Source organism: Dendropsophus ebraccatus, chromosome 3, assembly GCF_027789765.1.
Source record: "Dendropsophus ebraccatus isolate aDenEbr1 chromosome 3, aDenEbr1.pat, whole genome shotgun sequence".
NCBI classification, from domain to species: Eukaryota; Metazoa; Chordata; class Amphibia; order Anura; family Hylidae; genus Dendropsophus; species Dendropsophus ebraccatus.
In genome coordinates this window covers 50,765,289-50,778,416 of record NC_091456.1, presented here as the reverse complement: position 1 = coordinate 50,778,416, position 13,128 = coordinate 50,765,289, and the positions used below count along the sequence as shown (strand labels likewise).

The following is a 13,128-nucleotide window of genomic DNA, read 5'->3' as shown; positions in this document are numbered from 1 at the left end:
GGCTCTAGCGATTTTATCAGATAAAACTGTTTTTCTTTTCCGTTTGGAAATTCATGTAATATTGGAATTACTGATAAGTTGTACAGCTTCTCCTGGACATCCCTGATGCCACACAGATGGCTTCTCCTGGACATCCCTGATGCCACACTGATGGTTTCTCCTGGACTTCCCTGATGGTTTCTCCAGGACATCCCTGATGCCACACTGATGGCTTCTCCTGGACATCCCTGATGCCACACTGATGGCTTCTCCTGGACATCCCTGATGCCACACTGATGGCTTCTCCTGGACATCCCTGATGCCACACTGATGGCTTCTCCTGGACATCCCTGATGCCACACTGATGGATTCTCTAGGGGATCACTGATCCTTATTTCCTTTTTCTGTCAATCTTCTATGTTTCTATGAGGACCCAAAAAGGCGAAAAAATGGAAACTGCTATGGCAAAACTTCCTCCAAGTCCTGAGCTGAGCAGAAATCACCTGATCCACATTCATAGTTCAGCTGGGAGAGAGCTTCACAGCCCACACACAGGAGCAGACAGAATAGCAGGAGAACCCCTGCTATTCATAACAGTTCCTTACAGGACAGATCCAAACTATATGAAAAGTTTTATATGCCAGTGGATGCTGCATAGACTATCTTACAAAACAAATATGGCACCTGTACTCAGCACCGTACTGAACCCAGTAATGCAGAGACCTATCTGGTGTGCCGATTTCTTGTGCAGTCACGCACATAGTTCTTAGCAGCATGTGTTTCCGGGCTCTAGCGACCTTCTCAGATAAAACAGTTTTTCTTCTCCGTTCGGAAATTCATGTAATATAGGAATTACTGATAAGTTGTACAGCTTCATTTTCCTGTTTTAAGAGTAGGAAATACACCAATGTTTATTCCCGCTGTCCCAATCTCTTCATGGGAATGACTCCACCTAGTGGCAGCAAGGGGCATAACTATAGACATGTGTACACTATACTGACTGTTCCATGAAGTAACCAGCACACAACATTACACTCATACATATCAGATCAAGGCAGACAAAACACATTTCACTCAAGACTACCTCCATACCCAGCCATGATAAATTCTATAGACAGTGGTATGCCTATATAGAGTTTCAATATATTCTTGACTGCACTGCTATGGGACGATCCTTCTCTGTGAAGTGATCGGCTGATCGTACCCTCGGACAATTAACAGGAGAATGGCTTTTAGAGACTTTCCTGTTTATGAGGTATTCTTGCTGTAACCCCTCACTCTGTGTCTATCCTCTCCCCTCCTAGTTATTCTCTCTTCTTCTATCCTTCACCTCATATCCTCTCCCTCCACTCTCTTGGCACTTACTTTATTTACTCTTCTGCCTCTCTCTCTTCTCTGTGTTTCTTTATTATCTACTCTGGTGGTTCTGTATACATTTTCCTTGAAACGAATGTACCATTTCATAAGTTAATTTTCTTTTTTCACTACCTTGTCGGCGCTGGTGTGGTGATACTGGTGGCCTCTGCCACTTACTGGCTGAGCGGGCTTGAAACGTCACTTCTCAAGCCCGCATTAGTGGACCGAAGCAGCGTGAAGCGGGGACACGGCGCTGGAACCGAAGAGGTAAGGGGACGTCATTGCCCTCATCCACCTCCTCCCCGGCCATACGCAAAAAGCCCCCCAGCCCGGAGTACCCCTTTAACTTAAGAAATGGTACATTCGCTTTAAAGTGTCACTGTCGTTACAAAAACATTTTTGCAGCACAGTCCTCTCCCTGCTCGGTTTCGGTAAATCAGTACAAGTCTGAACGCTAATACCCAGACTGATCAAAACTTTTCACGTCTCTATGACATGTCAAAGGTTTTTTTATAACAGTAATACCTAAATTACAAAAACCCTGAGTAATGTCAGTGGAGTCCTTATTTCCCTGCTTGTTTTTATTCTGTTGTTCTTATACATGTATAACATATATAGTGTTCCCAATGGACAAGTTACATTGGGCTCCTCCTTCCGGGATACCTTCCCCCCTATACCACTGCTGACTCCCCGCCTGGCCGCCGCTCTCCGCTCTCATATACCGGCTCCCGATGCATCGGGAGCCGGTATATGAGAGCGGAGGCCAGGCGGGGAGTCAGCAGTGGTATAGGGGGGGAAGGTATCCCGGAAGAAGAAGGAGGAGGAGGAGGGGGGAGCGCTCCTGTGTACTGAGCGGCTCCCCCTGCGCCCGGCGGCATAAGCAGTGGCATCAGTGGCGGCAGGCAAGTCATATCCATAACCCAGCTACAGCTCCCATCACCTGTTCATACTATAAAGCAGATGATGGGAGCTGTAGTTCAGTGTATATAGTCCGGATCGGCGGGAATGCGGCGGATCGGCAGGCTTACTGTGATATCCTAATATATTGAATGAATACATTTTTGCAATACTTTGGGGAGCAAGTACCCTTGCTCCCCAAAGTATTCCATAGATTTATTCATTCAATAAAGCATACGGTACACTACACTACTTTACATGGACATCTATAGACACAATAAAGTCTCAGACTTCTACATATACAGCGCCCTCTGCTGGAGACTCCATAGGAATTACACCTTTCGTCGTGACGTCACTGGATCTGAGAGAATTCTAACACTTCCTGATCTACTAAATTAAGGGAAATAGCCCTATATATGCATTTCCCATAATTAATGTACAATAGAAATTTGTATAACTTTTCATAAGTTACAACATATCAAAAATTAATTTTGGCCGGACTTCTCCTTTAACTTTTGGAAAATATAGATGCTAAAAAAAAAAAAAAAAACCAGACATGTAGTAATTTCATGAATGGCCACAAGATGGCATTGCAGAAAAGACTATCCATTTAAACATTTTTACTTGAAAAGTGTGCGGTGCAGCCTGCAATCTATTTGTGGTACTGCACCGGACCCACATTCTGATCCAACCGGGGTTGTGTGCATTACCCAGCGTGGTCTCTCCATGTATACCCGAACTCACAGCCGAGAGTGGACTGCACACGTGCCGCACCAGACTTCTTGAGTGGTACACTTTAAGAGGAATGTGTAATTATTAGATGACCAATTGTTAAAATCAAATTTTTATGTTACCCCCAACATACATTTTGTGCCTTAAAGGGGTAATCCAGCATTACAAAAACATGGCCACTTTCCCCCTACTGTTGTCTCCAGTTTGGGTGGGGTTTTGAAACTCAATTCCATTGAAGTAAATGGAGCTTAAAGTGGTACTCCAGCAGGGGGGGGGGGGGGGGGGGGGGGGGGGAGGGGGACGACGACGTCCACTCACCTCCCCGGTTCCAGCCTCCGTCACGATCCGTTTCAAGTCCGCTCAGATCCCGCCTGAAGCTACAGGGCCCACCTATATCTTGTGGGAAAGTGTGCAAGCTGCTTGTGTATGTCAGCAAATCTGTCTGTCGGGGCCGTCCAGAGCAGTTCACCATGTGTACATACCCTAAAATACTGTTTCCAACATCTCTTAAAGGGTTACTCCAGTGTAAGAAAGATATACAGGTTTGTAATTTACTTCTATTTAAAATGATCAAATCTTCCAGTAGATATCAGCTGCTGTATGTCCTGCAGGAAGCTGTGTATTCTCTCCAGTCTGACACAGTGCTCTCTGCTGCCACCTCCGCACCTGACAGGAACTGTCCAGAGCAGGAAAGGTTTTCTATAGGGATTTGCTACTGCTCTGGACAGTTCCACAGACATAGGGGGCAGCAGAGAGCACTGTGTCAGACTGAAAATTAATACACGGCTTCCTGCAGGACATACAGCAGCTGATAAGTACTGGAAGACTGGAGATTTTTAAACAGAAGTAAATTACAAATCTATATCACTTTCTGACATCAGCTGATAGAAAAAAAAACCTAATCCAGTCTCTCACCATACTGACCTGCAGAATAAGCTATTTCATTCATGCGGTTTTGTAGTAAAGAGCACAACTTGCCATTAGAAAGTGAAACTCCTGATCTAGGATAAAATACCCATTTTACGCTTCTCGACGAAAAAAATTAAAGTTTTTAATGTGACCCTAAAGTTTTAACAAACATCTAAGAAGTCATTAATACCAAAGGTCTGCATTATTGGGGAGCCTGAAAACATTATTATTACTACGATGATGATGAAACCTGCTTGATGAATGAAAATCAGAATCCGTGAGAATCTGTGTAGGAAATTGCACGTCCTTGCGCTGGAAAGCAGTAAAAGAAGTCACACAATGCATCCTAGTGTAAATAGTGGCAGTGTGCTGTGTACAGGCGGGATGGAGGGCCCATGGATCATTATACACTGATGTTTGTATACTCTGGCACCTGAGTGGCACACCAGGCACTGTGTAATGTGCAGGGCACACACATACCTTAAAGGAGCTGGGACTTGCTTGCAGTAATCTTATTCCAGCTAAATAGCAAATTCCTTCCACATCTCAGCTGAGAAGCACATGAGTAATGGCAGTCAGCTACAAGTCTGCCCTACTGAGTAATCCCTGCTGCTGCACAGGAAGGGGGCATGTGAGAAAGCTGGTGTGCACTCACTCTGGGGGAGATTTATCAAACATGGTGTAAAGTGAAACTGGCTCAGTTGCCCCTAGCAACCAATCAGATTCCTCCTTTCATTCCTCACAGACTCTTTGGAAAATGAAAGGAGGAATCTGATTGGTTGCTAGGGGCAACTGAGCCAGTTTCACTTTACACCATGTTTGATAAATCTCCCCCTATATTTCCATGTGCTACCGTCCCATTCATCAGAATGGTCCCCATGTTTGCCACCAACACAACACAGGAATGGATTTTTATTTGCCAAGTAAGATTTTCTGCTGATTATTTCCAATAGGAAAATCAAAAAGATTTCCCCCTGCAGATTCTCTCTTTCCAACCAAAAATACAAACCAGAGTATAACATGCACCGTGGTCTGGATTGTATAATAGCCGCACGTTCACACCCTGCAGAAGATGTTCAGCTCGGTCGTGGGTAATGACCAAAACTCACAGCATTATAGTGATCGATACAAAGCATCCCAGCTCAGCAAACGTATCACCAAGGCCTCTCCGCTCCTGTCTTTAAAGGGGTTGTCCAGCGAAAATCTTTTTCTTTCAAATCAACTGGTTTTGGAAAGTTATATAGACTTGTAATTTACTTCTATTTTAATACTTCTAAGTTTTCAAGTCTTCCTATATTTATCAGCTGCTGTATGCCTTGCAGGAACTGGTGTTTTCTTTTCTGTGTGACATAGTGGTCTCTGCTGCCACCTCTGTCCGAGACAGGAACTGTCCATGGCATTTGCTACTGCTCAGACAGATGTCAGCAGAGAGCAGAGAGAAAAGAAAACACCATTTTCTGCAGGACATACAGTAGATGATAATACTAGAAGACTTGAGATTTTTAAATAGAAGTAAATTACTAATCTATGTAACTTCCTGGGAGCAGAGTCCCTGCTACTATATACTACGAAGTGGCCGAAATGAGTCCCAAAAATGTAGATTTGGACAAATCAAAATTGAGGAAATAATCGAAGCCCCTCATCTCTAGTCATAATCCCTGACCTTGGATTTATTCCAGGGATGGGGGATTAGCACGAGTGATAACAGCGGGGGCTTACTCCTTCATAAGGCCCCCTTCACATGTCCGGAAAAACCACCCGGATTTCCTATCAGGAAATCCGGACGGATTTCCGGACGCATAGACTTTCATTGGACACGGACACCCTTCCGGAATTTTCCGGAAGGGTGTCCGTTCCGGAAAATAGGACCGGATTTTTTAGAACCGGTCCTATTTTCGTCCGGAAATCCGGCCCGGACGCCCCCATAGAAGTCTATGGGAGCGCCCGGGCCCCGGACGCTTTCCTGATGCACATCAGGAAAGCGTCCGGAGTTCTACTTACCCGGACCACCTTCCGCCGCTGATCCCCGGTCTTCCCCGGCCTCCTGCTGCCTCTTCCTCAACTCACTGCACCTCCCCGACCCGGTGTCAACATCTCCCCTGCCCCCTGCCCGCGGCCCCCCCAACCCCCTCCCCCCGCGGCAGATCCTCGTCAAACCCCCGCCGCCCCCCCCAACCCGCGGCCACTCGCGGCAGATCCTCGTCCCCCCCCCCCCCCGCACGGATCTCCCCCCACACAATGGACTCTTCCAGCTCAGAAACAAACTGCCAAATAGTGACCGACAACTTTTCCCCGACCACCCTTATGTAATAGGGCCAGTGATCTATTAGAATGTTGCTAAGAATATATATTGATGAGCAAAACTTATAAAATTCATATCAAAACTCAATTCTAAATTGTTTAAAGATTTTTTTAAAGCTGGAGTCACAGTCGGTACATTTTTTTCCCGACTCCAACTCCGACTCCAGCCAAAACTAGCTCCGACTCCACAGCCCTGGTTTCTATAAAGCTGGGGCTACAGGGCAAAGCTTGGCCAGGAAGATCCCGTCACTCATATGAGGGAATAAGATTGTACCACAACTCACAGACGGACGTGACTGCGACGCAACAGTGGCAGAAAATCCATCCTGGATGGGTATCTCTAGAATAAAGGTTATCCCCTAACAACATTATAAGGCATGGGTCTCCAAACTGCAGCCCTCCAGCTGTTGCAAAACCACAACTCTTATCACACCTGGACAGCTAAAGATTTGGATTTGGCTGTCCAGGCATGATGGAAAATGTAGTATTGCAACAGCTGGAGGGCCGCAGTTTGGAGACTTATGTATATAAGGGATAACAAGCCAATCGGTTGGATGTTTGGACGTCTTATAGAGAGAGTGAAAGGAGCGGAGGCCATGTGTGCTGCTGCTTCAATCTTTCAGGGGGAAATCAGATGCTGCCTCAGGATTGGTGGGATCCCAGCAGTGACCCCTAGCTAGATATCTGAGCTATGAATAGGGGATAACTAGTGTTGAGCGGACCCGTCAGACTTCAGGTCCAAACTGAATGTACGTCATTTAATTCCGCCGCGGCTGCAGAAGTTGGATGCAGCCCTGGGGAGACATGGATACAAGCCTAGGGTTGTGTCCATGCTTTCCAGGACGGCCTATGGCAGCATCCAACTTCTGCAGCCGCGGGGAATCAAATGCCGAACATTTAGGTTGGGAGAACGTTGCTGAACCCGAACACTTTGACCCCCTTCAAGTCATCTTAGGATTCTCTTTAGGGAAGTGGTCTGCAACCTGTGGATCTCCAATTTTTGTAAAACTACAACCCTATCATGCCCAGACAATGGGTGTTGAAGTTTTGCAACGTCTGGAGAGACACAGGTTCGAAACGTTGCTTTAGAGTCATGGTGTGCTTACACAGAGAGATTTATCTGACAGATCTTTGAAGCCAAAGCCAGGAACAGACTAAAAACAGAGAACAGGTCATAAAGGAAAGACTGAGATTTCTCCTCTTTTCAAATCTATTCCTAACTTTGGCTTCAAATCTGTCTGTGTAAACGCACCCTAAGTGCACAAGCAAAATCCTCAGCCATGTGCGGTGCAGGGGTTCTCTCTGATCAGCGGCCCACATTGCGGGGTGGGACATGAAGCAACCATAGGTTTTAATAGGAGCTTGATGGCGGCACAGTGTAGAGAGGAACGATGTCACTTTATTCTTTTTTTAGGTAGGGAATGTTTGTGGTACAGACACCAGAACACCATCCCCACCAATACACAGGAAGCCGGCGCAGTGAGGCGTTTACCATATTGATACATGTATGGCTATACTACATATGGGGCGTGAGGTAAACTGTGGCCACACCACAGCCTATTCCTGTCAGAGACACTCTAATCACATGACCATGGAGAACCACTGCAAGGGGAAAGCCAACCAATCAGATCCAGGCTCCGGCAGATAGAAGCTGCATCCTGATTGGTTGCTAGGCGCCATTCATCTGCAGGCCGCACTCACCTGTCACCCCGGTGTACATGTCCTCCTCCCTGGACTCCGCAGCCTCCTCAGCCCCGTCCTCTCCCCAGCGCTCATCTCGGGCTTTCTTCCGCCAGCCCAGGTTCCTCCTCCTGGCTCCCCCCGGGCTCTTCTCAGTTCTCCTCTTCATGGCTGCAGAGCTGGCACATAGTGGGCAGCCGGTAATGGGGATAAGTTAGCGGAGGGATGGTGAGCACTCCCCTCCTCCGGTTACCTGGCGCTGAGCAGGCAGCAGCCGCGCTCCCTCCTCCCCCTCCTGCCGGCCTGTTATTCTGCTGAGGTTGCTGTACATGGAAGGTCTGTGGCCGGCATCACACACACATACCCGCCCCTGATGAAGATGGGAGGGCGCAACCGTCCGGGGCTGGAGGGCGGACGGGTGACACGCTGTGTGCGGATTGGTCGCCTGGCGGTGACGTCACAGGCAGCGTGGTCACTTTGTTGTGCATGTCATCTGCAGAGTCCGAGCGGTGTGGGATCGGCCCGGCTCCTAACCTCAGAGTCAGCAAGGTCACTTTACCTCACCGCATTTTACAGTGAACCCTAATGGCCTCCTTATTGTGACATATATATACATATATAAATATATATATAAAATATGTGGGGAAATAAAAAAAATGCTATCCCAGCTCTGCACAGGCTCTGTGGGCTACAAATAACGCTGTGCACTTATATCCAGTGTCTCACAAGTGTAGTTTTAGGTCCCTTAGTGCCCCTATATACTAGTTAGGCCACCCCTGTGCATCCAGGGCTGTATTTACCACTAGGCACCTGTGGTCCCGTGCCTAGGGCAGCACCTTGCAGGGGGGCAGCACCAGGGAGCAGGGGGACAGAAAAAACTAATTTTTTGGTTTTTATTTTTTTAGTTTCCCTCCTCCCATTCAGACTTGCCAATAAATCTGGTGTCTTTTCCAGGGGGGTGGGGGGGGGGTATGGTGGTATTGGTCAGGTCTGGTATCGCCAATAGGTGCGTGAAGATGGGGCGTCTTCAGGTTTAGTGCCTAGGGCAGCAGCAGCTGTTAATACAGCCCTGTGTGCATCCATATAGTAAAGCCCCTCTGTAACCAGGGGTGATTCTAGCCTCTCTGCTGCCCGAGGCGAACTATAGAATGACGCCCCCCCCCCGTCAATCCGCCCACATTATAATCCACTACTGCCCCCCCCACTGCTGTCCCCAATAAACATAATGTTTGGTCCCTTGCTGCACAGAGGATGTCAGGAGAAGAGGGGGCTGACTTTATAGGAGAGGTCCCAGCAGCACAGAGGATGTCAGGAGAGGAGGGGGCTAATCCTATAGGAGAGGTCCCAGCAGCACAGAGGATGTCAGGAGATGAGGGTGCTAATCCTATAGGAGAGGTCCCAGCAGCACAGAGGATGTCAGGAGAGGAGGGTGCTAATCCTATAGGAGAAGTCCCAGCAGCACAGAGGATGTCAGGAGAGGAGGGTGCTGATCTTTTAGGAGATGGTCCCCCTCTTCCCCCCTTATAGATGGTCCCCCTTTTCCCCCCCTTATAGATGGTCCCCCTCCCCCCCTTATACATGGTCCCCCTCTCCCCCCTCCCTTATAGATGGTCCCCCTCTTCCCTCTCCCCCTCCCTTATAGATGGTCACCCTCCCCCCCTTATACATGGTCCCCCTCTTCCCCCCCCTTATAGACGGTCCCCCTCCCTTATAGATGGTCCCCCCCCTTATAGATGGTCCCCCTCTTTCCCCCCTCCATTATAGATGGCCCCCCCCTTATAGATGGTCCCCCTCTTTCCCCCCTCCCTTATAGATGGTCCCCCTCTTTCCCCCCTCCCTTATAGATGGTCCCCTTCCCCCCCCCCTATAGATGGTCCCCCTCTTCCCTCTCCCCCTCCCTTATAGATGGTCCCCCCCCCTTATAGATCGTCCCCCTCCCTTATAGATGGTCCCCCTCTTTCCCCCCTCCCTTATAGATGGTCCCCTTCCCCCCCTATAGATAGTCCCCCTCTTCCCTCTCCCCCTCCCTTATAGATGGCCCCCCCCTTATAGATGGCCCCCCCTTATAGATGGTCCCCCTCTTTCCCCCCTCCCTTATAGATGGCCCCCCCTTATAGATGGTCCCCCTCTTTCCCCCCTCCCTTATAGATGGTCCCCTTCCCCCCCCCTATAGATGGTCCCCCTCTTCCCTCTCCCTTATAGATGGTCCCCCCCCCTTATAGATCGTCCCCCTCCCTTATAGATGGTCCCCCTCTTTCCCCCCTCCCTTATAGATGGTCCCCTTCCCCCCCCCTATAGATAGTCCCCCTCTTCCCTCTCCCCCTCCCTTATAGATCGTCCCCCCCCCTTATAGATGGTCCCCCTCTTTCCCCCCTCCCTTATAGATGGTCCCCTTCTCCCCCCTATAGATAGTCCCCCTCTTCCCTCTCCCCCTCCCTTATAGATGGTTTCCCCTTATAGATCGTCCCCCTCTTTCCCCCCTCCCTTATAGATCGTCCCCCTCTTTCCCCCCTCCCTTATAGATCGTCCCCCTCTTTCCCCCCTCCCTTATAGATGGTCCCCCTCTCCCCCCCCCCCCCCCCTGCACAGCAGATAAAACAAAAAACAGCACACAACTCACCTGCCCTCCGTTCCCCCGTCGAGCCTCTCTGGTCTTGTCCCGGGTGATGCGCGGCTGCCGGAGGTGTCCCGTCCTGTCCCCGGCAGCGCGCGCATCACAGATCTCCCCATGCGCCTGCGGCTGTGACTTCCAGTATCTGTAATGAGATGCTGGGAGCGGGGGGGACTGTATTCATAAGCGCCGCACTGTAGTATCAGCACGGCGCGGCTGATTTAGTACAGCGCGGCGCTTATGAATACAGTCCCGTACATGGTACAGTCAGTGGCGGATTATAATGTGGGCGGCCGCCGAACCGCTCATATTATAATCTGCCACTGAATGCCGCCCCCATGGTGACAGCTAGTGGCGCCGCCTGAGGCAGACGATTCAGGTCGCCTCATGATTGCGGCGCCCCTGTCTGTAACCCCATATAGTAATTAGGCCCCTCTGTGCCCCTATATAATATTTAGGTTACCCATATGCATCCATATAGCAATTAAGTCTCTCTGTCCATAAGATGGCCGACATGGAGGAGCATGTGACAATGCCCCACCCCAGTGTCCTCCATAGGCATATACAGGCTTAGTGGTGGACACTGGGGGCGGGGCATGGTCACATGCTCCTAAATGTCGGCCATCTTATGGACAGAATCACCACAGAGCAGGGCAGCACAGCCTTGAGGAGGAGAGTCTAATTTTAGCTCTATGAGGTACACAGGGAGCTGCTGTCAGTAAAGGTTGTGAGTACAGTTACTAATACTGTACACTGTGCAATTTTACTATAAAGTGGCCAATCCCTTTAAATATTTGTAGAATACCAGCCCTTTCTTTCGGGTGCCTTGCTTAGTCTGGCCTCTCCCCATTGACCTGTCTGGCATGGGTGACCCCGCCAGGAGTACTTACCCCACCAGCTTAGCTCAGTGGATCATCAAGGCGCACAAGCTCCCTCACCACGTCAAGGTGAAGGCACCATGAGGGAGCCCCTCCACCCTAACCCGATTACACATCCCAACCCATAATTTACCTATCCTTTGCTAAAATCTACCTAGGACTCCTTTAAACTGTAAACCTGAGCCCTTCCTGACACCCTTCCCTAATGCCAACCCTCCCATCGCCCTTTCCAGCTCAGGCCTGCCCCAGCCCCCTATTGCAGACCCTCCCGCCGCCCTTCCCAGCCCAGGCCCGCCCCAGCCCCCTAACACGCATCCTCCCGGCGCCCAACCCAGGCCCGCCCCAGCCCCCTAACGCGGACCCTCCCGGCGCCCTTCCCAGGCCCGCCCCAGCCCTCTAACGCGGACCCTCCTGCTGCTCTTCCCAGCCCAGGCCCGCCCCTGCACCCTAACGCTGACCCTCCCACCACTGATCCAAGCCCAGGCCTGCCCCAGCTCCCTAACACGGACCCTCCTAACGCCCAGGCCTGCCCAAGGCCCTCTAGCCCACACCCTCCCGGCACCCTTTCCGGCCCAGGTCCACCCCAGCCCCCATAACGTGAACCCTTCCCAGCCCAGGGCCACGCCAGCCCCTAACGTGGACTCTCCTGGTGCCCTTCCCAGCCCCCTATCTGTCCAGATAAGAGAGCTATGTATGATATGAATGGCAGCCATATAACACTACAGGTTTCTGGCTGCTGTGTCTTGGAGATGACTGTATTTTCCTTACAGATGTTGATGGCCGCCATCACTAATGTCATCTGTGTCCTGTACAAATCAGTCTTATAAATGTCAACTAGTTACATGGCCTCCTACCTTGACCTGTCTCCTCCCAATCTGTCCCTCTCTGCTGTCCTGTGTGCGGTGTGTACCAGTAACACTAGTAGATGTTCCCCTGGGATGTACTGGGATGCTGTGCTGTCCATTTGGCGTCTGTGACAGGAAAAATGGGCAGAAAGTTGCCCCTCAGAGACCACAAGACGCCACAAGACTTGTTTACATCTCTAGTGATCATGGCAGTTGGTCGCCACACTCACCAGACCTCACTATTCTACTGAAGTAGCTTTATTAACAACCAGTTTTTAACATACACACAATGTACTGTGCAGCAGGTCCAGATAAGTAGCAGCACACCATAAATTATTATATATCCCATACATAGCACAACAGTATAACACATGTACCTCTACACTATACAACATACTGCATGTTATATAGTTACCAGGATTTGAATTTTTTCCAGGGACATTTCGTCTTCGACATTGAGGGGTGTGATTTATTGTGGCTTACGTGTGTGTTGACGGTGGCTTGTCACTGTGAAGGTTTTTTCAGATTTTTTTGTACTACTTTTTATTACTAGGTTGCTGCTGTTTGTTTTCTACCTGGCTGGTTATGGAAAAGAGGGGTACAGCCATAGCCTGTAGGCAGGGCTGTATTAACAGCTGTTGCTGCCCTAGGCACTAAACCTGGGGACACCCCTATCTACATGCACCTATTGGCGATACCAGACCTGACCAATACCACCGAACCCCCCACCCCCCTGGAAAAAACACCAGATTTACTGGCAAGTCTAAACGGGAGGAGAGAAACTAAAAAAATAAAAACCAAAAAATTAGTTTTTTTCTGTCCCCCTGCTCCGTGGTGCTGCCCCCCTGCAAGGTGCTGCCCTAGGCACCGGACCACGGGTGCCTAGTGGTAAATACGGCCCTGCCTGTAGGGCAGGATACCATACGACAGACAGTGGGCC

The 13,128-nt window shown here is 49.7% G+C and overlaps 1 protein-coding gene across 9 annotated transcripts in view; it reads right to left on the bottom strand.

Annotated features, from left to right (window-relative positions):
- CDC14B (cell division cycle 14B) overlaps nucleotides 1-12,381 on the bottom strand; it is a 66,018-nt gene extending 53,637 nt beyond the window's left edge. For 7 of the 9 annotated variants that reach the window (XR_011362124.1, XR_011362123.1, XM_069961726.1 and 4 more), the window contains exon 1: nucleotides 7,876-8,305. Coding sequence is in view for 5 of the 9 variants with exons in the window: in XM_069961726.1 (XP_069817827.1) it covers nucleotides 7,876-8,023 (148 nt within the window). In the remaining 4 variants the exon portion in view is untranslated. Of the gene's footprint in view, nucleotides 1-7,875; nucleotides 8,306-12,197 lie in introns of those variants that run through there. The other 2 variants (XM_069961731.1, XM_069961732.1) reach the window with 2 other exon arrangements.
- Between the last annotated feature and the right edge of the window lie 747 nt (nucleotides 12,382-13,128).